The sequence below is a fragment of the Hyalella azteca genome, unplaced genomic scaffold, assembly GCF_000764305.2.
Source record: "Hyalella azteca isolate HAZT.00-mixed unplaced genomic scaffold, Hazt_2.0.2 contig10672, whole genome shotgun sequence".
In the NCBI taxonomy this organism is placed as follows: Eukaryota; Metazoa; Arthropoda; class Malacostraca; order Amphipoda; family Hyalellidae; genus Hyalella; species Hyalella azteca.
The window spans coordinates 554,585-580,683 of NW_025940701.1; the positions used below are offsets into that span (position 1 = coordinate 554,585).

At 36.6% G+C, this 26,099-nt stretch overlaps 2 protein-coding genes across 2 annotated transcripts; both read right to left on the reverse strand.

Moving 5' to 3' along the window:
• Positions 1 to 4,695: 4,695 nt before the first annotated feature.
• LOC108671628 (serine/threonine-protein kinase chk-2) lies at positions 4,696 to 10,444 on the reverse strand. The gene is made up of 2 exons (XM_018159199.2): positions 10,040 to 10,444; positions 4,696 to 8,664 (listed from the first exon to the last, which is right to left on the reverse strand). The coding sequence occupies exon 2, from the start codon at positions 7,097 to 7,099 to the stop codon at positions 5,510 to 5,512; it is 1,590 nt and encodes a 529-aa protein (XP_018014688.1). The 5' UTR covers positions 7,100 to 8,664; positions 10,040 to 10,444; the 3' UTR covers positions 4,696 to 5,509.
• A 3,700-nt stretch (positions 10,445 to 14,144) lies between these two features.
• LOC108671381 (galactosylceramide sulfotransferase) lies at positions 14,145 to 20,683 on the reverse strand. The gene is made up of 6 exons (XM_018158926.2): positions 20,462 to 20,683; positions 18,902 to 18,990; positions 16,452 to 16,533; positions 15,993 to 16,082; positions 15,274 to 15,501; positions 14,145 to 14,950 (listed from the first exon to the last, which is right to left on the reverse strand). The coding sequence occupies exons 1-6, from the start codon at positions 20,480 to 20,482 to the stop codon at positions 14,339 to 14,341; spliced, it is 1,122 nt and encodes a 373-aa protein (XP_018014415.1). The 5' UTR covers positions 20,483 to 20,683; the 3' UTR covers positions 14,145 to 14,338.
• Between the last annotated feature and the right edge of the window lie 5,416 nt (positions 20,684 to 26,099).

Below are 26,099 nucleotides of genomic sequence, written 5' to 3' on the forward strand. Positions count from 1 at the left end.
AAGGGTTACAAAAACATTTGAAAAGAGAGTCGAGGATATAGATTGAATGAAATAAAACTATTTGCATGCTCTCGGTATGTTGGAACACAAGCGCCTATATACCAAACTTGATCACTATTGTTACTTTAATCACCCAATGTTAATTGACACGCGGACGAAGCGGCACTCTTGGTTGCGAAGTTTGTCGTCTGCACGTTCAAACAAATATTTTGCAGTGATAATGTAAGTTGAAATTTAAAAGCATCTCTCGTATTGCGCTTACGATGTGAGTGAAGTGTCGCGGAGGTTGATAGTTTTTCCGTCATAATGTGTGTAGAAAAAAAAAACAAATAAATCCTGATCATAAACCAGATAATCGGTAGAATACGAGTCCTCAGAAATAAATTAAAGCTTGTTAAATATTTTTTATGTAATCAGCTTAAGGAAATCAGATAACTTTCAAACTATATAGAGGTCAGCCAGAATATATAGTTTTAATGCTAATTATTACACTCCATTTCATATCGACCAAATGATTGGCAAATTCACTTCAATTTTGTAATTGCTCAACAAATGAACGTTATTGCTTGACCGGGACTAAAATGAACCGCGTCACCATTTTTTTAAATTTGCAAATGTCCCTCTACTGCTATTTGATAGCGACTCTCATTTTGTATGCTTCCTACAGACGCGTGTTCCTCCTTGATGTATTGCTATTGTTCCTTTTGTTTCTGTTTATCATGCGGTATGCTGAAAATAATTAGGCTGTATCGAGAACAGTTTTGATGAGTCAAGAGTTTGTTGCGCGAGTTCCTTTTTTGTTAGTTGTCTTGGCTGTCAGAATCTCATGTGAAGACCTGTGGGAATATTGAGAATCTCATAACATTGATATCCTCCAAAGATACTTTGTTGTTATTTGTTATCTAGTTGTACTTCGCTTCGTAACGCTGCGCCAGCCTTGGGCTATCTAGACTCGCCTTTTGCCTCACCAGTCAATATTCCATGGCTAGATTTTCTACGCGGTCTTAAAGCTAATTTTATCAGTAATTTATCTCAAAGAATGTCGACTGACGGCCCGCGAAGGATGAAGGTTATTCGATCTGATCGTTTATCGTCATCTCAAAAATGCTAATCACTTAAAGCATTTGACTGGACACTTTTCTGACGAGCGAGGTTTTTCGGGTCTGTAATCAAGTATTGAATATGTTTGTGAAAATTCATTTATAGATCTTGTTGTTTGTGTTATTGCTTCCATTGCATTTGACACTGCAATTTTACCTCTGTTTAGTGGTTCAGACTGCGATATTGTTTTTTTTTAGCATGTGTTTAATCTCGACTCACGCTTTGCGAATTACTTTAGTTGTGACGGACTTTCGATCATCAGTGATGATATAATTATTCTAGTTGCGGCCGATAGCTGACATATAGAAAGAGGCCATTATAATTTGTTATAGACGCGAACTCTCTATCAACAATGGATTTAACGAACATTGATAGTCTTTGACAATTGAGGATTAATTTTTATCACGAGAAATCATCACTTGTTGTGATATATTTGAGCAGCATTGTCAGATAAATTTTGTAGGTATGTGTAACGATACACTTTTCGTAGCATTGTTGAAGAGCTCGTGATGACGTTGCTTGTGCCAGGCTTCCTTTCTTCGTTTAAACGATCACCATGCCCACGATCGTAATAATTATATTAAGCAGAAATTAATGCTATATTTTTTTTGCGCCGGATATTGGAGGCTCCGTTGGCTATTGCTGCATATTGGTCATTTTCTAGGCTCCCTGTTATAACCTTTAACTAGTATATTTACTGACAATATCGTGACCATTGTATTGAGTGCGGAACCGTAGTTCAAACATATCGCATTCTCATGTTTTGTCGTGTTCGTATTCACTAGTTAGCTAGTTTTATATACCTGAATTTGTTTCTGCATAACCTAAGGTATTTATTCTCATACTCGTTTTACACTGTAGTAGTAGGCGTGGTTCTTACTTGTATATTTTAGTGGTTTTGTATTACCGGTGGTAATTATGTTTGATAAATAATACTCCTTTTATAATTAGGACATAATGATGGACAATAGATTCTTTTTGGATTCTCATCTGAATAACTTGATGTGTGGCGTCTACGCAGCTTCCTAGTGAGGCTTAATGTGTCCGTGTCTGCTTCGATCTTTTCATGTAGTCATTTGTCTTTAGTTTTCTTTCCTGTTCATTCTAAGTTTCTTGTTTACTAATTTAATGTGTTTGTCGCCAGTCTTCAGTTACAGCAGTTACTAAGGTTAAAGGAGTTGTGGAGTTCTCCGTTGCGCCCATATTTGATTGAATTATTAAGATTGTGGTGCCGCTGCAACCATATGTTGGCTGCTGATTTGCTTTTAAAGTTAATTTGTACGCAATTCATTAACAATCTGAATCGATGCACAGTATTTGGACATGATCCACTACTACAAGTAGGAAGTCAAAAGCTGAAGTTTCAAGGTTCTCATTTCAAATTTACTTCACCCGTTTAATGGCGTGAAATATAGGCCCTTGACTTTTGATAATAAAGTAGCGTCATTTATTTCTTTCATCGATTTTAATTAACGTTCTTTGTCTTTCGATTTTAAATTTAAATTATAATTTTTTAGTGCAGCGAGCGTTGATTTGCATCCTGTCTATTGCTGTATTAACTCTTCATTTCTTAGTTTTTCCTGACATTTTCCATTATCGTAAAACACATTTTTTACCGATATGACTCGGAAAGTCGAGGTATCGTTTTTGCCCTCATGGGCTCGACAGGAATGTGCCTTAAATATCCTAATAAATCTTAAATAAGCTTACAAGTTACACAGTTGATCCAGTAATTAATCGATGTCGATGAGAACGCAGTTTGAGGCTGGCTTGATGGACAAAATTATTCGACCGTCTGACTGCCTGATTGATAAAAATTTGTTAGATACGAGTAAATCGAGCGCTATGAACATTGTCCATTCAAGACTAACATGAATGATAGGCAGGTTATTCTTGATAGCAAGTTGTTTTGATGATCGTTACATGACCAACAATTATTGTTCCGAACCAATTCTGCAAGGCTGAGGTACGAATTCTGAATTCTTCGCAGAGGTAAAACCAGGACACAATATCCTCTTTAATCTTACGACCATCGAGAGAACATTGAGTGTGCTGCTCGTGCCGTGATGGTCTGCATAGAAAAAACACAACGGGAGTATCGTCATGTTCCTCAAGAAAATCACATCTGAGGAAGTACGAGGCTCTTCAGCTCGCACCTTTCAGTTCTGACACCCGTAGTGTTAAGATGTAACTTGTTTTCTAGAGACAATAAAATAAATTCCTCGGGATTTTTTCATGATCCTTCAGTTCCGTTTAACTATGTACACTTCAAGTTTGCAATAGCCGTCATTGTCAAGTTAAATTCTTGTATACACGTCTATTACAATAAGTAATAAAGGATCATTTAATGTGCAGTAAGCGATCGTGTAGATATCCAGCAGCTCGCTGGTTAACTACAGGTTAAATTATAGTAACCAAGTTACAAGTGCATTCTTTTAATTGCAAGATTCGCAATGCCGGTGACAGAGATACGGTGAATATAAGGTATTAAACGCTTTGAAACTTATTACAGCGATCAGCGATTTATTAGCGGCAAAATTTATCTCACAAGTAAAAGTTAAAGGTTAAGTAGTAAATTAAGATTTATGTACAAGTTATTTGGTAATGGTATTAATAAAGAACCAATTAGGCTTGTAACTTAATGCTCGGTTACAAAGTCTACAATCGAGGCATATCCTGTCGTCTCAAACATTTTCGCCGAAGTTTTACGACGTGGAAGCAGAGAATAAACAGCGTAAAGGTGATGGTCGATAAACAAGATTCAGAAGACTAGCTAAAGAACAGAGCCAAGAATCCAAGATATAAAACAAATTGTTAATTAAGTCAATGGCATATCGGTTATCGGTGAGGCTTTTGTAACGAACATCTCACCATTACATACTACCGGTACCTGAAGCAAGAAAAAAATTTAAATTAACTCCCGTCGTGACGCTAATTACGAAATAGTTCATTGACAATCAATGGGCCTATTTGTGTCCCATCTCTACAAAAGGCCAAAGATGATATGGCATCAAATATGAAAAGAAGCTTGTTGAGAGAAGCATATAATTACGAATTATATGGAAAGAAATACCTAATCTACGATCGTAAAAAAGTACAAAATTTAAAATTCAAAGAATTGTCGGACGGTGAAAATCATTGAAAACTTGGGCCATGACTTAGATTGAGAGAATGTACATGAAATCATAACAATAGCAAATAAATGTTGAGTTATAACAATTCGGATACAAAAAATATTGCGCTCTTAGACGCAGCAAGAGCACAAAAAAAAATTACATTTGGGGCAATAAAATTATGGAGTTGTTTTCGCGTGACAGCGATATACAGTGGGGGGAAATAAATATTCGTACACTTGAAAAATCGTATTTTAATGTATGTAAGTACACAAACTTAACAGGAAAAGTGATTTAAATTATGTATAGAGACGCATAGTATTACGAAGAAGTTAACATGTTGCATTAATTTTTGTTGCATTGAGATTTAATTTCTATTGATGCTATTTTTGAATACAATGCGCCTCTATACATAATATAAATCACTTCTCCTGTTCAGTTTGTGTACTTACATACATTTAAAATACGATTTTTCAAGTGTACGAATATTTATTTCCCCCCACTGTAAATACACAACTTAATATACGAGGCCCAGGTTCAATACCCGACAATGAAGGATGATTTGAAGGCGACTCACAAGCGTGCCGTGGGCTGTGAAAGTATGGCCCCAGGCTGGACACTATACCCTATTTAAACATACGACCGTCGAGAGAACATTGTGTGTGCTGCTCGTGCCGTGAAAAAAATGAAAAGTTATAACAAATATTATTAACCATGCAAAAAATGTCACCATTGTACAGCTAAAAAATTACATTTCATCAAGAAAAGTCATTTTGTAAAGAAAATTGAATGTGAAACATTTTCTCATCAAATCATCTAGAGAAGCTCACTGGATGAGTTAGCATCAGAACCTCGCTCACATGTCACCGATGAAATTTAAAATCATTAATATATATAGATCCGAATTTAAATACAAGAAATACACATACATGCGTATGACCTCAAAAATGGACAACTAGAGTAAAAAATCCTACCGCTCTCTTCAAAACATACATTTTCCTCGTAGTTTTATTTTGCTAAAATACGAAGCAAGCAAAGAGGGTCTTGATGTAAAATGAGCGTCTCAAGCAGAAACTTGTTTAGCGCTGCATGCACTTATTTATCTAATATTAAACACAATGGAGAGCACCACGTAGAATCTGGCCTTTATAAAAACTCGTGATTGTATAGCCTTTACCTTACCATTCTGAACAACCTATACACGATTTTCAGGCGAGAAGACTTGAATTGAAATCGAACAGCCTGTGAAAACTACTATCTATTATTTGGAATACAAAAACGAAGCTAATATTATGTCACAAAGAGTTTCTGCGCATAAGAGCACTTTTGTCAGGTCCACAAGCCTTGGCTGGATTCTGTCCACCAAAAAGTGAAATTTTTCTCAGCCTCAACAAGTTGTACATTCCAGCGACTTCACCCCACGGCCGAGTCTGAATTGTGGTCTTCACACACACGCACTCATCCCCTAGAAGCCTGGCTAATTCTTCGAGAGTTTCCTCATCGAAATCTAAATCAAGACCAAAACAAGCACACTCTGACGACGATAACGAACGACATACTACGTCCTTGCGTCCCACTATTCGACATTCAGGTTCACTACTTAGCATTAGACAATCCACACTTTCGGCCAAATATCCTTCGCGATTGCATGGAGGCAAGAATTTGTCTGACAAATCAGATAAACATTGAAAATCGTCGAATTTAGAATTCTTTTTATTATCTAGCTCGTTTTGTGGCGGAGGAGCCGGCGGAACAAAATTACAATTTGGGGAAATTTCTTCGGATTCTGAACTTGGTGACAATTGGACAGACGACAAAGAGGAAGATAAAGATTCCTCCTCTGAAGCTGTCGACTGTTCGCTAATATTTCGGATGCGACACGGCGTTGTCTGGCAGTACGAGGCTGCGACAGGAAAAGATTGGTTAAGAAGAAGCCAATCATTGAGCGGTTCTAGGCATGTACTAACGTGGCGAGCGGACGTTCGGCTTACTGCAATATGGCGTAGCCAATGACTTTTCATGATCGCATTAGTACTCCAACGCTGATGAGGCTGCACCTCTAATACACCTTTGATAACTTCAGAAACTTCCATCGACATTCTATTCAGGTTTTCATCATGTTGAACTTGCAGTCCGAACACGCAGGTGCTGGTGCGAAACCCAGAAGGTGTGTCGTAGGCAACAAAAGGCTCTTCTGCCGTAAGGCTGAAGTACAGAGACGCTCCTAGCCCAAAGACATCGACCTTAGGTCCGTAAAATACATTGGGGCTCATGAGCTCTGGTGCCATAAATGCTACCGTACCAGCGCGAGTTACAGAAGAATTAGGTGGATTATCGGCTTCGTACTTTATTGAAAGCCCAAGATCAATTAGTTTCGCGTGTGGAAAGCAGTGATTCGTTTTCTCCACCATAATATTCTCAGGCTTCACGTCCCTATGAAGAAACTTTCGAGAATGAAGATACTCCAAAGCTCTGGTCATATGCAGTGCAACGCAACCTACCAAACACTCACATAACCCAACTCCCGAACGCGATTGTACCAAACTGGAGAGCGATGTTCCTCCCAGATCTTCAAGAGCCAAAGCCAGCCTGCCATCTTGACCAATGCAAACCTCAACGAGAGACACGACACAAGGATGACTGAGAGCCGCCAACACCCTGGCCTCATGACGCAATGAATTCTCTAAGGAATGTTTTGTGTTGTCAACAGTTTGAACTTTTGAAGAGACCAACGGAAGATCTTTATTTTTAAATAATTCTAGACCTATGATCGTCTTGAGTGCAACGAATGAGCCAAGCTTTTTGTGACGAGCTCTAGTTACAATGCCATACCGGCCCTCACCTAAAGTACAGAGTAGTTCATACTGCTGCCAATCTAATGTCATTTTTTATATTATATTGAGAGTGACAGGAGACAACCAAATCAAGGCAGAATCAAAATTACAATCATTCACTTATAGTGCGCATAAAATTCAATACACAGCCTGCAGCCAATATCCTAATAAAATTTTGCAAGATGATAGAGTACAGCAGTAGATATCCTAAGATGCTTGAATTTCTCAAAATTATTGTAAAATAGAAAGCACTCAAAAATTATCATCAGAGGGAAGAGCAACCACAGTATAAAACAACTAAATAATTGCTTATCAATGACTGCAAGAAGATGCTAACAACATGTATCGATGTACAAAAACTTCAAAAGTACCGTCATGTGCTTCATTAACCCTTGAGTACAACTAACCGTATAAATAATGATCATAAATCCTATTTCTCGTACAAAAATCTAGAGCATTGAATTAAGAGACCTAGGTATGTGAGAGTCTACATTTTCTCACGTTGTCATACAAAAACCAGAAACCGTACATCACACAATAGTGCACCTATCCTTGACAATATGGCTGACCTTTTTGAAACTTATGGCTTTAATTCTACAATCACCAGATCTACGCACTGAAATGAAAGGTACCTACTAATTATTTGGGAAAGTGAATGATTTGGAGATGCACTGAAAAATTAATTTTGCGAATGCTATTCAACGAGATTCAAATTAAATGTTGACAACCAATAAATACTGTAACAATCATGTACCATATCAATGGATATTGATGTACATAACATCATGTAAGCTTGTCATCAGATAATGTAATAGCAGAATAATATATAAAAAAAACTTATGTCTATCAAGCTACTTTATCAGGTACATAGAGTGAGCAATGGCATAAATGAAGTTTCATCAATTCATGAATGATTTTCTAATCTTAAACAGGTTTTCAGATGGAAAATAAACCAAGTAACTTGGGAAGTTAAACTAGTGAAAGGAATAACAATGCAAATTCTAAGCTATCATTAAAATGAATAACATTTTCATTTGGGTGACAAAAATGAAATATTAGGCATGACAATACGTAAAAATATTATAATACTGAAATGTTAAGGCAATATACCATTTTGGCATGTTTAATTGATATCACACTAATTGAGCATTGTTTTATCTTTTGAAAATCAACAATATTATTCTATCTTCTGAAATTGAAAATTTATAGAAAAGTAATCTGTTTACCCAAGTTTTTATTTTCTAAGGGAATAATCTGAAACAGTCAGGATATAAGATGGTAATCTCATAAACAATTCAATTTTACAGCCAGAATTGTTAGGCTCATTTGATACCTAGAAATTTTAATTCCTTTTTTATTTAGATGGCATTAGCAACATACATTTTCAGCTTGCAACCTGAGTATGTGATTGTGAAAATTTTTCATTAAAATAGCCAATTAGACAGCATGATCAAATTAACCTTTCAGCTTACAACCTGCGTAAGTTGTTGAATGATCTCCATTGCTAAGAGGAGTGATGACCACTGAAGTTCATATCCCTGTCCACACACATGGTTGAATGCCTTGTTTTTGCTGGGGCCCAAGCTTACATTAGCAGCTCAGACGTCTCTTGAAATCTATAGGAATAAAAAGAATAAGAATCTGTAGGAATAAATAAAAATATTAACATAAGGGATAAAACATTGACAGTGATGGGCACAGCTAACTGAAAAGTTAGCTTTTATAAAATATATTGTTAGTTTGTCACTAATATATTCCTTTGTGTTTCAGCCTTTCAGGTAGATTTGTTTTTGTAATTTTTTTTTGTTATAGTGAATTCAATTGACACAATTAAAATGGTGCAAAATTACAAGCCATCCTGTAAGCTTACAGATACATAGGAAATACTATATGGCTGCTGATGTGAAGCTTGCCGTGGACAAGGTCATTGTCAATGCTTAATGGCATGTCCATGGATAGGTACGGTAATATCACATCAATAATATGGTAATGTATGGATACGGTAATATCATATCAATACAGGAAATACAAGTACAGATCACAGAAAATGTTGTTTATTCTACATATACATCATCTACAAAGGAAGAGGACTTTGGAGCAAGATTGGAATTTTCCTACTTGTTCCTGAAATCTTGTGGTTCCAACATGGCAAATTTTTAATACATTTGGAATCTTGCGGCGCGATCGTGCACTTTAGTTAAAAATTAGATAGGAGGTAATTCATCTGGCGGAAATCTCGCGGTTCCAGAAATGACGGGGAAAGATCTAGTAGCAGCCCTAAAAATAGAGGTTGTGCACAGAATGTCATAGACTCAAATGTATATAGAATTGTGCACTGGGCATCATAGAATGAAAAGTAATGAACCTAAACTATGATTTATTTTTCCAAAACATATGATGGTTATTTCTAAAACATTCCTTTCTGTTTCAGGTATGTTTCTTAAGATTTTTTATAGTGAATTCACTTAGGTAACCCAATTAAAATGGTGTGAAATTACAAGCTGTCCTGTAAGCTTACAGATACAGAAGAAATGCTATGTGGCTGCTGATATGAAGCTTCAAAGCTTGCAGTGGACAAGGTTGTTGTAAATGCTCAATTATATGTTTACAGATACGGTAATCCGGATTCCGGGTAATATCACATCAATGACAATAATACGGTAATGCATATGAATGTATATGGTGTGAAGTGTCAAGTGTGATCATATCAATAAAGCATAAACAAGTAAAAAACACAGAAAATGTCATTTATTCTACATCTACATCATCTACAATAAAAGAGGAGGACTTCAGGCTCCAGTATAAATGTATAATGACTATAATCTAACATTGAGTTCAACTGTTCAAGTTATCAAAAAATAGAAATTTTAGTCACCCTAAAATTTCTTTGTAAACTATCAATGATACATTATTGTTCTATTTGTTCAAAATGTGTTATTGTAGAAACTACCAGGTTCAGGTAATTAGTATCATAGCCTCATAGGTACCTACCTGGCAGCTGGCAGTGGCACTGTATGTATGATCTGGAGTCTGGACCATGACAATCTGGGTTCTGGAGGATGGTGCTCTTCTTAGGTTCTTGTACTACTATGTCAATCCAATAGACTGAGAATGAATTATTTTGAGGAGTGGTTCCAAACTTTGAAAACAAATCGAAGCTCATAAAAAACAGACCAAACTAAAATAATTCTCAGTTTTACCTAGTATTCCATCATTATTTATTTTATTAGGATCTTAATGACTGCAATGCAACAGGAAATTAAGTATGGAAATGCCGAGAGATAACGGCAACCGAGATAAATATTTCCGAGATGAGAGATCTGCTTATCTGCTAGGTCCTGAATTGTTATACAAGTATATATTATATTGCAGTCGACAATATTATACAATTTCAAAGGGCCCAAGTTTGATAAAGATATTTTAAAGCAATAAGTTCAAATAGACGAATTTTAAGGTAAATAAATAATAATAGAACTGATGAATTTATCTCAACAAACCTCAGGCAAGCGTCAATCTATTATGCCGGAATATGTCCGCCCTTTCCGTCTTCCGCGGTTTCAGAAAGCGACTTGATTGAACAATTGCACAAGTTGCAATTTCGAAAATAAATGATGCTGTTTGTTTCACATGTTTTTTTAATAAAATATCAAAATCATTCTCGTATCACAGTATCAATAATGAATATTACACCATCATGGGAGCGATAATATGCTGAGACCATACATTTAATTGATTGTGTCTCCGCTACACTTCGGTGTACGAAGAAAATGATGAAATATGCATGAACGAAGCTTCCAATAAAATAATTGAAAGGAGTTAATCAATTTAGGTCAAAATCCAAGTAGAAATGAGAAGACGAATAACGTAAAAGCGGCAAGGGCATAGAAGAGCATGTAAATGCAGAACGTTAGCCGAAATGTGAGATATCGTAAGTTATCACTTTTGGGGTTGCAAGTTTGCTTTCAAGTTAGATATTTTAGTCTCCCAATATTTCTTTGCAAACTCGATATTTGGTATCCCATGCGCTTCCGCAAACAGTAAACCACCAGCGAGCTCTTCTGAGGAGTTAGAATAGATTTTCACGGTGGCAAAAAGGGCCAATATGATGATGTGAAAAATGGTCAAATTTCGGAGTTATTCAGAAACTGAAGCGAATAAAAGAAATAATTAATATAGATCGGTTGTTTATACTTGATGATTTACTTGATATTTCATTGAGATCTAATTGAATCTGATCAAGCAGGAAGTTCATTTGGTTGCGAACACCGCGATAGCGAACAGAAATCGGGTAGATCCTGCATAGCGATCCAAGATTCAACACGGAGTATCAGGCAGCACTCGACTCGAGTCAAATGCTGTCGAGTCGAGCGCTGTCAAGTCGAGTGCTGTCGAGTCGAGTGCTGTCGAGTCAAATTCCGTCGAGTCGAGTGCTGTCGAGTCGAGTGCTGTCGAGTCGAGCGCTGTCGAGTCGAGTGCTGTCGAGTCGAGTGCTGTCGAGTCGAGTGCTGTCGAGTCGAGTGCTGTCGAGTCGAGTGCTGTCGAGTCGAGTGCTGTCGAGTCGAGTGCTATCGAGTCGAGTGCTGTCGAGTCGCGTGCTGTCGAGTCGAGTGCTGTCGAGTTGAGTGCTGTCGAGAGACTCCGACTCAGACTTAGTGACAGGACAACCAACCTGCAGCATCCGATCCTCTCTTGCGCTCTTACCAAGAGCGCCAACGTTAAGAGACAAGCTGTTGTAGTAGACAACCCCGTAAGAAGACAAGCTGTTGTAGCAGACAACCCCGTAAGATGACAAGCTGTTGTAGTAGACAACCCCGTAAGAAGACAAGCTGTTGTAGTAGACAACCCCGTAAGAAGACAAGCTGTTGTAGTAGACAACCCCGTAAGAAGACAAGCTGTTGCAGTAGACAACCCCGTGAGAAGACAAGCTGTTGTAGTACTGTCTCTTATACACATCTAGATGTGTATAAGAGACAGATTCTTAGTCGGGCAGCAGCGCACTCCAGAGTCCAGTCTTCGAGACTTCAAGCAGAGGTGCAGAGCCAAGGACGCAGTCTAGGTTCCTCCATGATGTTGTTCAGAAAAATTCCCTTCTGGGAGTGAGCAACAGAGGCCTTCCATGTTTTGGCCCAGTGCTCATGTAGTTTGTGTCTCAGAATTTCATCACTGGTAGGGAAATTAATCTCTTCTTCTTCTTTTAGAGCTGAGGGAGCTCTGGAGACTCGTCCAAGGTAGGGAAATTAATCTCGGAACCAGCAGTAACACATTAGTTACAAGTTGTAACGTACCGAATGTGCCAACACCATGCGTTTCTTATAAATTATCGAGTCATTAGTCAGGTATTCTGGACTTAATTGGATATATTGGATTTTCCTTCAATTTTGACGATTCGTTAACCAACGCATTTATAGCAAGCACTTATATTCCGAATTTCAAGGCGATNGGCAATAAGTCCAGCAGCTATCTCAATCAATCGTCAGCTATGGAAAGATCGGGTTCCAAAGGCCGGATCCCTTGTGAATCAAGTCACGAAAAGTTCAAGAATCGGCAACAGGCCATGGGCCTATTTCTTCAACGCCGACACTTCCATTCTATTCTATTCTAAGCTGTTGTAGTAGACAACCCCGTAAGAAGACAATTAAGCTGTTGGCTTCGCCTACGGATCCTCTCACACCTCAAGGCCACCACCTCAGTCTCGACTCGTGCTGAATGTTTTACTCCATCTTGCACACGCAGTAGACGATGACAAATGAAGAAGTGCCTTCGTTGACGGTCTAGACACAAGAAGAATCTGACTTGGTGTGCTAGATTTACTAGAAGCAAAAGTTAGTTATAATCTTCACATTCAGATTACAGGAAATAAGGAAAGTTGTCCACGCCGAATAGCAAGGAATATTGGGGTTTGTAAATCGCCACTCGCCAGTCAGTTTTATGTCGCAAAAATGCAAAAATATAGTAATTATCTTCAAAATTAAAATTGAATTTCATAAGTAGTTAGGTCATGAAAACTTCGGAGGTTCGACAACAGGTAATGCTATCGAAAAGTTAGTCTGGGTCCGACGTGGAGGGTTAAATAAAAGTTTTGCCGCAAGTTTTCTCGTGAGTTTAAACATTTATTATAGTGACCCGATGGATAAATCATATCAATCTAACGATAAAAACAAACAATTTATAACTTCAGATCCAAAGACAGCCATCTAGAACGAAGATCAAACAGTTTATAATATGGTGCCTTCTCATTTACGCTTGAGATGCAAACGATGCCTCGAAGCAACTTAGAAATAAATATAACTCAGTACTCACTGCAACGAGTGACAGAGAGCGCATTTTCTCGTCGACGAAAACGTGAAGTCACGGACGGACAGGCAGACAGACGGGCAGACGAACAGACAGACGGACGGATGGACATGACGAGCACAACAGCGCCTTTATTTCCATAAATGAGAAAATGCGCTAACAAACTATCGATCTATAAATGACCATTCTACGATTATCTAACATCTTTGTTATTAAATATCTCCCAGAATGCTAAAAATGCTGTCAAAATTTCGAATAGAATAAGCCACAAATGTGGCTTAGCCACAAAACATACCACAAATGTATGTTTGTTGAATTTTTGCGTTTTTGAATCATCGCTGAAACATATCGAGGTAGGTCCGACGGGAATTCACGATACTTAGTTATTAGGGATTTTAATTAGAATACGATTTTGTTTTTCATCGTGAAATAGTGAGAACTAGAAAAAAATGAAGTATAAAATCTGATTATATATTATTAATATTTTTACATTCGTAAATATACCTATTGGCAAAAAAACTCTTCAAGTTACCGTTGAATTTGTAAACGGGATTTTAACGAGGGTCCTAGGCTAAATAATGATTGAAACGGGTCTTTCAATAAACAACATAGTTTTAATATTATTAACAGAGTTTGGGAGAAGAAGATCCTCTAATTGCAGGGATTGTCTATCCGTAGCAGCGATGAGTGTAACTATATACATATATTTACTATGAGTATAGTTCGGAGAATATTGTTATTTTACCTTAAAACACCCTTCGACTTTCATATTATTTATAATATATTCACATACATCCAGATACATAAACATTCTTTAATCACACATATCGCAGTGTATACCAGCTTTAATTCGGATATATAAGGCTAAGGGGTGTTCAAGATTTGTATTAAAGTCATACAGCCATTAAAGTGACCTAAAGCAGTGCGATCCGTTTACAATACTGAGGTATATGACACGTAAATTAAACACTGAAACAAAGGCATTCTAGTCTCTAATCACGTATTTTTCAACATTTTAGTTTGATACGCTCGAACGAAATCTAACAACTGTAATTCTGGGAGGGAAAGCATTAAGCAGTTTTCATCCGTCAAATCCTCAATCGTAAAAGTTTCGACTAATATAGAATATTCTTGGAAAATTTTATTCGGTGGACGACCTTCGAATTTCTTCATTTTGCATTGTCCGAATATATCGTCCCGCGCTACCCGGAGCAGCTCCACCTCCTCTGCCATCTTTTCTGTTCCGTAGTTGCGGACGGCTTCTTCGTGCCGAAGTAGGAAATGATCGTATAACAACTGGTCTCCCTTGTTCAGTTTACGTATCTTTTCTCGTAACTTTTGCGTGAGTTTCTGTTTGTAACTGCGACGTCTCGCATTCTTATTATAAAATACTATATCTTCATATTCCCAATTGAGTAATTTTTTCATGAGAATGAGACTTTCGTCGATCCTCTCCGCAATCATAACAAGATCGAAAATTTTGTCCACTTCATTGATGATCTCTGTAAACTCACGGTCAGTTGTATTGGCTTTCACTGTGTAGCCCAAGTCGAACAACATCATATCGGGGCCGAACTTTTCTGCTGCTCTGTACATGTCGAATTGACTCTGAAAAATATTGTAGGATGCATTTACTCAGCCCCTTAACAAATAATCTTATATAGTATTTCAAGTTAGCAAACAAGAAAAAGGTTGTCGTCAGCATATAGGTTATTTAATAAAGGAGAAAAAGTTGAGAATTCCCGTGGGCGAAAGAAATTATTAGAAACATCTTACCCTGGCGAAATGAATGAGGAATATATCACCACGTTTTAATTTCCTAAAAACACAAATTCCTTCCACCGAAAAAAATTCGCCTTTTTCACTCATGTTATTCATCGAAACAAATATTGTTCTACTGTAACATTGCAAGATGAACTCTGATGACTCACTCCAAATGGCAATTCCATGTACTGGGCGAGAGTCAAGTCATAGTAGTATTTAAGGTAGAAATAATTGTATAAACTTTCGAAGAGATTCACGGGATCCCGGACGACTGTGATGAACACCGAGTCTGGATGCAGAACTTTTCTGTGCTCTGGAAGGTTGAGGCGCGAGTGCACCGCAAAAATGTCCACCACACCTTTGCTCGGCAACAGGGGTTTGGGGATGAAGCCGGACTGAGGAAGAGAGGACGTTTGTGTTATACGAAAATAAGTGTTGAGTGTTTGATGGTATAAGTGTTATATGGTATAGGTGTTTGATGTATAAGTGTTTGATGGTATAAGTGTTGAGTGTTTGATGGTATGAGTGTTGAGTGTTTGATGGTATAAGTGTTGAGTGTTTAATGGTATAAGTGTTGAGTGTTTTATGGTATAAGTGTTGAGTGTTTTATGGTATAAGTGTTGAGTGTTTGATGGATACTGTAGGCTATACGCGATAGAACTGGTGAAGCTTAATAAATAATATCAAAATGAATCTAAATGCGAGTTGAATTCTATATGTGAGTTGAATGCTAACGAAAATTGTGAAGTTGAATGCATTTAAGGCCAAATAAGTTAATGGATGAGGAGGTATTCTGAAGACAAAAATCGCAAAGAATATATGCTCAAGCTTTTTTAATGCAGAAAAGTTAGTTATACAGTTTTGTCTGCGTAAGTTAAAGACTTACCTGAAATAGTAAAGGATTTCCTAAGTAGTTTAGTGATGCGGGAAGAGCAAGTGTGAGGTTGTGGTTGTAAGCGTACCGAAGAAACATGTTCTGCATGAAGACAACATTCATTAACTATTTTGAATAGAATCAGTGAGATTATTTAGGCATTATGCACATTATTCAATAACTATATTGTTACACGGTTATTTATTACCTCAAGTAAATAGTTGAATTACCTATGCGGGCTGTAATTTTAATATGCAGAGGGTGCACACAAACTATATTATTTTTATTATTTTCATTATTCTTATTATTGCTTATTATTATTATTATTGTTATTATTATTATTGCTTATTATTATTATCATTATTATTACTATTTATCGCTATGTTCCCCCATAGTTAAATTGCCGCTGCACTCAGTAGTTGATAACTTGATATAGTAGACCGGCAGTGAAGCAGTTTAGTTAAGTATCACCTGCACTGATGACGAAGCGCATTTGTGTGTCTTCAGGAACATGATGTGCTGGACGGGCGAGCTCGGCGACGCCTCCGTGGTGCTGTGTTGATAAAAAAATTGAAATAAATTAATAATGTAATAATAATTAAATTAATATTATATTATATTATTAATAAAATTTTCAGACTATATATTATATAATAAATATATTTAACGCATTTAATAAACAATTTAAACTGTATTAAACGTACAGAATTTGCTAAATATAAGGTTATAAAGTTTGATATATATATAGACAGAAATATGAATGCACAACGTAGAAATATGAATATATTGCGAAATGTATTGCGTGTGTTGAGTTTGAGTTGAAATCAAAATCGGACGATAATCTTCTTTAATGTTTTACAAAATGAGGTAATGCAGTGAACGCAAAGATTCTTTACTGGATAATCTAATGGTAATAAGGTGAAAACTAAAAATTACATTAAAATAAAAAAAAATGTGATTAAAAATACGTAACTAGCCAATAAATGTCTGCAACAGCGAAAGGCAGTTTAGCCATCTCGCTTAGCGTTGGAAAGTAAAAAAAGAAGAAATTTGTACCGTTTGTAAAAAAAAGATATGTGATTGATCGGATTAATTTTAGCTAACCTGTTAATAACAATAAGAAGATTTCTTGCTGCATAGAAGCGTCCAAATAAAAATAAGAATACAATTTTAATACCATAGATGACGATGCTTGAAAGCTAAAAGTTGTTTGCTAAATTGACCTTCGAAGTTATAACGCGGTAAGGATTCTGTACGAGTTCAAGAGCTGACTAGATAAAGACATCCACTTATTTAAAAATTCTCGCCGTAAATTTGGCAGTACATCGCAGGCACCATAGGGAAATTGTTCATAATTTCACAAGAAACTGATCAAGTCAGCGATTGAAGAATCGAAACTCTCTGTTCACAAATTGCTGGAGATTTATAACGTCTTTTCCTCAACTTTGCGGAATTTAGTTCAACTGGAACAAAATGACTCTACTGTACTAACATTGTAATACAGCCAAGTTTTAATTATCATCAAATATATGGATTTTAATAACTTACCATAAATTGGGACGGATAATTAATTTTTGTAAAATGGTTTTAAATTGACATGAATAAAAAGTAGTGGAGTTTATCAGAAACTGAAGAAAAAAATTGTTTCTGAAATAATGAGAATGCTTATAACATTCCTCAGAAGTATGAACTTTATCACATCAAGGACGAGGAACCAGATGGAATTGCTCTCTTCAATTTATGTATAAAGTTTTGGTTAATGCAACATGGAAAATTGGGAGATGATTCCACAAGAACGCTTTGAAAATGAATGAAATAAAAAAGGCAATTGGGAATATGATGCTTATTATCTAAAAAGGCAACTGAGTATTGACACTGCAAGGAACGTTTTCCAACAAAAATAAAAACAAAGCCATCTTCATGACGTATCTGATCTAGTACGAGAGTTGAGACATAACACAACATAGCGATGACGGCGCTGAAGTACGCGTGTAGGCCTTATGTTGCCTGTCGCCGATTCTTTTCCTTTTCGTGCCTTGTTCATAGATCTAAAATCGTGTCATTTGATCGGATCTTTTCATGACAGAAGATAACTTGAAATAGCTACTAGACTTAAACCGGATTCGATATGGTGCCAGGCATTTCAAATCCGAACATATATTTTTCCATAGCTTTATCTAGTCTGTTCTTGAACGCGTTCATACTCGGAGCGCCAACGACGTAATCGGGGAGGCTGTTCATGAATCGAACTATTAATTACTGCGGTAGTTTCTAAGCCAAGTTACTGTATATCGCAATAATGATCGGAAATACAAAAATGTCACCATTAAAATGCTACTTAAATATTTACACGCATGTAAATATAGCGGATGACTTAAGACTTTACATCCACAGTTTCACTTTCCCCATTTGCACAAGACGTACCTAAACCTTATACATCGACCGCAAACACACGACTAAACTAGCTTCCGCGATTCGGCCAAAGTCAAGCCAAACTTTCTCTGATTACATAAATGAAAAATACACAACTTGTGTATTTTAACAATCCTTAACAACGCAACAAGGAAAGTAAGTGATTGTTAAGAAGAAGTTAAGTGTTAAGAAGAAGTTGAGTGATTTATTGAACTATCAGCAATGGTGCAGTAACATCGCCATGTTTAAAGTAAGAACAAAATCAATTTATGCTTATCAAAATAAGTTTTGGTTAGAGCATCACAATATCTATCAGATTTAATTGTTGCAGCAAACTTACACAACGCGCAAAAAATTAGTGCAGTGATGAAAATTTAATGCATCTATCATTACATATTACCTGCCAATGTGTCATATTAGGAGTACGCTGTGTTCCCTGGTCTTTCGACGTGGCTGAACTCAAGCGCAAAAGGTAATCAAGACAAATATTTTAACTATCAAATTCGTACACATTCTCATGGAGCAGAAAGCTGTACGTCGTGATGAGAGCGAAGCCGACCAGCACCAATACCAGTAGAAATTTGTTTAACTGCAACTTCTGCAGGGATAAATGAAGAAAATAGGAGATGAGAGAACTTATTGATGCAGTATTATTGGTTACAGGGTTGAGAAATTTAACGCGATCAAGTTAACATTATAGTTTAACATTATATATATAATCCTATCACATGGAATCGTTATGAAGTAGATTTGACGGAACCCGAGCGTTGCCGGAAATTTTATACCGACCATATACGACTACGTTCTATGAAATTCGTAAAATCGACACTTCTTTTTGTATATTTGTTATCAGAACAAATCATTTGTTAACTAATCATTATAATAACTAATTATAAATGTTATCATTTCTTAGCTAACTAATCAGAAAAAGACCAGAATATTTGCTTCTATGAACGGAATTTAAATTATTTTCAACAGCTAATCGCTTCCCGTCTCCCGCCTGACGGACTTCGACCCTCGACCGTCTTTCATGCTATCGCTGACTCTACGATGTTTTTTTTGGTTCAAATGCACGACGTGGAAAATGAAGGTAAACATGACGTCATGATGAGCACGCACTCCTACATTATTGAAGTGAATTTTTAGGATCGCTACATACCGTGTACGTAGCAACTCAGTGGCTCCAGGGTCAAAAGCGGACTATTAAATCTTGTAATATATTATATTACAATATAATATATTACCTAATATTTCTCGTCGATAATGCCCGGCACATGATGGGCCTATTGCCAATGGGAAGTGAATGAATTAAAAATGAATAGAAACGTGAATGAAATAAAATTAATTCTAACACATTCATCGTCTCTTCAACGGTAGCGTGGAGAATGATCGTGATTTTTCTGCCAGCGAGCTGTACAAAAACTCCGCTGCAATAATGAATTTCATTATTGAAAAACTCCGCTGCCAATAATGAATTTCATACAATGTTGAGTCTTCTGCTGTCAGCTTAATTGTTGCCGAGTAAACTTACCGGCATCGAGTTCCAGCAATAATCCTGCTTTCATTGTGTGAAATTAATAATTTAATCGATCATTCGTTCGTCATTATGAGTGAATCGTGATGCGCTGAGTATCAAGGTTATGAAATATGTTTTTTGATATATCGATTGATTTAGAAATTTTTTATTGCATTTCAAACTATCTACACCAAGTGAAAGGAAAATGGAAAACTTTCAAACAGACTTATATATTACAAAAATCTCTGGAGAATTCGCACTATTCACTATCATACTTTTGAAGACAACCAATTTATATTTATAATATAGTGCGATTTTAGAACACTATTTAAATGGAGCACACGCGTTAAAGTTCCAGATAGGATTATTCAAAGCAGTCAAATTTTCAAAAAGTTTCTAAAGCAATTAAAAGTTTTGTGATTGATTTTAGTGTCATCTGACAAATGTCTAGTGGTTCTATAATCAAGACCGCTTTAATTATTTAGTTTGCATTTTTTTTAACTTTATTTAGTTTTAGTGTTGCATATAAATACATATGTACGTAACGCAATACCTTTTGCAGAGAATGGCCCATGATCTTGTGGACGGTGATAAGTATCTCAAGTTCTGTAGTTTCTTGAAAGTAATTTGGAAATTATTGACAAGGTGAAATCAAATTATGTAGTTTGTATCCAAGTTAAATAAAAAGAATTTTTTTGCAGAACGTCAGCGCAGCAGCGTATACATGAAATTGACAGCCCAGCTAATGGATCTTTGTTTTCTAACTAGAATGTACAAAACAGCCAAGCTGATCTGAAATTAATCAAGAAGTTGCATTGGAATAAAACCCAGAATAGTTTATCAATTGTGACGAGAGTAAAATTATAAATTGATAAATGATTCAGACGTTGCAAAGATCCATCCAAGCTAGAAATAAACAATGGAAAAATTATTTCACGATTAATAAGCGTTCATCAATAAAAACTGGCCGTGGTCTTCAATTTCTCAAATTGTCGGTCATACTCGATTCATTATAAGCCATGAAATTATTCTCGCAACATGCCACTACTTTGAAATTTCTGTGCAGCTACCACAAAATGTGTGGTATTGACCAATACATTGTTTAAACAGTGACACCAATATCTTAACCATCACTGCACATTTATTAACGAAACTCGGATTCGCAAAAGAGAGGCACATCTCTGAGTAAAAATTGCATATGTTTGCCAGACGCACACTGCTGGTGAAACGATGTCAGGATGACCACTACTGTGGATGATATGAACGTCAAAAATAAAAATGAATTGCCGTATAATCTCTTATCAGTATTGATGGCTGTTCGCGAGAGATAAAGGTCAGTTGTTGGCGTACGCTGGCCTCACAGATAAGTCACGGAAAACATGGCATTATGTTCTGCGCGAATTGATTGAAACCGAACACTTTTTAAAAAATTAGATCAGTACTCGCTGCAGTGAGTGACAGAGAGCGCATTTTCTCAAAATCGACGAAAATGTGAAGTCACGGACGGACAGACGGACGGACGGACGGACATGACGAGCACAACAGCGCCTTTTTAGCGCATTTTCTCATTTATGGAAAAAAGGCGCTATTGTGCTCGTCATGTCCGTCCGTCTGTCTGTCCGTCTGTCTGTCTGTCCGTCCGTCCGTCCGTGACCACGACTTCGTCGACGAGAAAATACGCTCTCTGTCACTCACTACGGTGAGTACCGAGTTATATTTTTTCCATAAATGAGAAAATGCTATAAAAATTAATTTCATGTGAATTCCAAACCATACTTTGAGGGGATTTAACCCAGGCTTCCGAATGGCGCGCAAGATGCATCATCTGCATATAAAATGGCGGATTAACATTTTATAATACTGTGAAAGTTTGATGACTATACATTTAGATTCAACTTTGCTTGTTGAAAACGATAAATTTATCACAGACAAGGCGGGCAGAAAATCATTAAAGTAATGCGAGAAAATGAGACATATTGTGTGGTCACAGTATGTACGCTTAAAAAATTTATTTCTTATCGTCCGACAAGGAAGATGTTAATCCGGTATTACAGATACATTATAAAAAATATAGCTCAGTACTCACTGCAGTGAGTGACAGAGAGCGCATTTTCTCATCGACGAAAACGTGAAGTCACGGACGGACGGACGGACATGACGAGCACAATAGTGCATTTTTCCATAAATGAGAAAATGCGCTAAAAAATAACACCGAGCATGACAAAGTTCACGGGTGGCCAAAAGAATGAAGAATTACCGATCGAAAGGGTCCGTGCTAAGTTCGAGTCAAACCCTTCAGATACAAGGCTTTATAATAGAGATAACGCTTGTGATGAGAGCCTCACGTGCCTTGTTTTCATGGGATTCCCTTTTGCTGATATAGCGACTTACATGCATGAAAAATATGTTTACATTTTATACATTCAATATCTATGATCACCAAGCACAGAACAGCAAACCTGCAGTCATCCTGCACAGCGAGAAGACAATCTTTAGGGTTAAATATTAAATAAACTCATGGATTGTTCAACTATACCGAACAAATAACCGTCAGAGGTCGGAGATTAAATATTGATATTGCATGGCATTTTTAGCGCATTTTCTCATTTATGGAAAAAATGCACTATTGTGCTCGCCATGTCCGTCTGTCTGTCTGCCCGTCCGTCCGTGACTTCACGTTTTCGTCGACGAGAAAATGCGCTCTCTGTCACTCACTGCAGTGAGTACTGAGTTATATTTTTTCTTTCAATAGTTAAAAGTGGAAATGCAAGTTTTTACTGCGAAGATGGATAAGTTAACAAATATATCGTCACACCCGAGTGATAATCTCGTACGTCACCAGAATTAATTAATTTTCACAGCATGTAACCTTGATTATTGATAATAAGTGACCATAATAAAACTATGTTGAAAACTAGATATAATAAATAATTAAAGACTCTCTTTGTGCACTGAAAAGTAGCAGAATAACGAGCGTTAGGCGCAGTGTGCTGCACGCTTTCTCAAGTTCAAAAATTAGGCTTGAAAATCAAGTTTCCGCCTCAAAAGCCGTGAATTTTCTAGCCATAGCTATACATCGACACGTAACGATGAAGCGAATGAATCAATAAAAATATTATCATTAGAAGTATTATTATTTATAAAATTTTTACTGTTCTAGCACGCACTTGAAAGTAAATGTCATAAAAATGCATTATCCGGAACATCTCGCAAATTTGATGCTGTTATTCAAAATAAGGCGATATAGTTAACAGTTCAAATTTTAGCTCCACATTCAATGCGTGAAAATTTAAAAGTACTCATTCCTCGCATCGCGCGCTTCATATGAAGAACTTCTTTCCTGAATGATTCAGTAGTAAAGTCAATGAAAATTGAAGATTGATTTAAGGCGAAAAAAATATGGAAGTAATAAACAAAGAAGGCTTAATAAAGTTTTTATTATATATAAATATATGTAGATTTTAATACCAATACGAAACTAGGACAACTACTGTATACGTAGAGGTGAATGCGTTGAAAATCCCTAATTTCTGGCATTCATCGAAGATACACGTTACAGAATTTTCATAATCAGCTGGGTCTCGAACCCACAACTCCATGCTATAATCAGGCTGTTCTTAACCACAAAGGGCACTTATGTGCTGAGTATTCGTGATAATTTGTACACAATATCTATTATACGGTCATACTTTAGTTATAAGTTAAGTAGGTAAGTATAAGTCAGGAGCTTCCCCTACAATGGTGCCCTCAAATACAGTGTTTCTAAAGGAAAATGGCTGAATTTCTGTTCAGTAGCCACAACTCAACCAATTTCTAATGGATGTTCTATAAAGAAGTAGCAACATCATCACAAGGGCGTGCTGGAAGTCTAAAAAATATAAGTCAGTACTCACTGCAGTGAGTGACAGAGAGAGCATTTTCTCAGACGGACAGACGGACATGGCGAGCACAATAGTGCATTTTTTCCATGAATGAGAAAATGCGCTAAAAAGGCTAAATACATCAATTTATCAAATCCTATCTCTATGGCAGTTTAAATATACTTTAATATCACTGAGAAGGTATTCATATTGGATACCTGATGTAATCAAATTATTTCCCAGGTATATCAATCTGTGATATGACATGTAATCATGTAAGAAATATAAAATTAGAAATTGATTTGAAACTATTTCTGCGCTTCCCGATGGTGCGTGCACGATGCCAGTGAAATTTTTGCATTTTTGTATTTATCTTTAAACTTCCGCCTAGAATACTGCTCATTCATATATTACAGGAAATTTGCATATAAATTGTAGAATGGGTTTGGATTCTTTCACTATTTCCATGCAAAAATGTGGCTTTGTGAAATATATATTTTAAAATAGTCTTTGTCTTTTTCAGCACCGAAATAATTATTCTTACCTGAAATATTTCAAATGTCACTTAATATTTTGCTATAGCGCTCCTCTAGATTTAATGTTGGAGTGGCAATGAAGAACAAGACGAAGGATAATGAAGAAATTTTTTCCTAACTCTATGTATCTGAGATACTGAAATGCTGGCGCTGAACACCGTGGACATTTTTGACATGTACGCGTCGGAAAATTGTTTCCGCTAAAACGTTTAATCTGAAAACTTCTTTAATTAGATGAATGTTTGCACATTCCTGCAGTGCAAATGAACTAGGCTGACAAAAAGAGATAAAAATGTTTAAATTTATCAACGAGTAAAGAAAGTACCATGAATACTGAACACTGAGCAGTACAATTGATGAAATTGCTTTAGGACGTAAATATTGCAAATGTTTGAACCAAAGGCTCACGTTGGAGAAATGGCACAAACTCGAAACTTTCAGGATAGTAGTCGAGTTTTATATTTTCATTCGCCATGCTGCACAGCCCATGAAATTTCATTAAATGAGTCACGGCACAATTGAGCCGTCAATAAAAGATGAATGCGTAGCTGGTGCGCCGAGCATCGATTGCGCGAGGGCGGCGAGGGAAGGTAACCGGGACCCAGAGGCAGGCATTCAGTGCATCACTGGAACTGGAGGAGGTTACAGTGCAGCTCTGCTTCTTCCACCTACAACGTGTCAAAACAAGCTCACATTTACATGTACATGCGGTGAAACATGTGAAAAATATTTCATTTAATAATTTTATTACAATGTCAGCGAATCGACTGACTTTCAGTTCATATACTAACAACTATAAGCACGAAACATTCGCATCTTCAAGGCCAAGTGTCATATCTACTGTAGTCCGTTCATGTAGGCAAGTTACGAAGATACTCGTAATTACTAAAAATTTGGCAAAATTATGTGATACAATTTTGTGTGGTATTTTTAAAACATGTGTGCCATTTTAAAGAGAATATGCCATTAACGCATGTGAGTTGAACGACAAGCGCAATCGTTGATGTGTTGTAAGGCTGCCTCTGGGGCGGCGTATCACGATCAGCTGATGAGAGGTGAGAGATATACTCGTTGAGCAAAATTTCTGCTCTTCAGATACTTTCATAAAAATGCAGATAGCAAAATAATGCTTTATTATTCACTCGGATACAATACGTCTTAACGATGGCCCTGGCTTGTAATGACTATCCTCGTATGTTGTTCATTTCCGTTCTAGTTGTAGCCTATTAAGTCTTTTTACTGCTCGTCTAAGCTGGTTACGACGGTTATAAGTGGTTCATGGCCTTTTTAGTTTTAGCTTTCAAGTTAAGTATGTAAGTACATTGGCAGTTGCGCACTAATAATAACTAAAAGCTTACATTTAATTAATCTCACTCTTAATTTATGAACTTAGCGAAACTTGAGGCAGAGCGAAATGAACATGCCGGTCTTTATACAGAGCAATTATTATTTACAAATATTAAATACGGACATATTAAATATGTTTCCGTTCCATAATTAGGAATAATATAGGCCATTGATTTGAAATATATTAATCGGTCAACGTAGTCGCTTGTGTTCGGAAAATGACCAATAACAATGTTAATGTAGAATATCTTTTCAATGGATAATAACACATCAAGAAATTTTAAATCATTTATAGGAAAATATCTGCGCCGTGCGAATGTATTGTGTTACATTCGAGGTCGTGTACTCATCATCGTATGATGATCGTAAGTTTCCTCATCGTTAATGTTCTAATTCAATGTCCACAATCGACAGAATTAGTTTTTAATATGAATGTCGGTACATATAA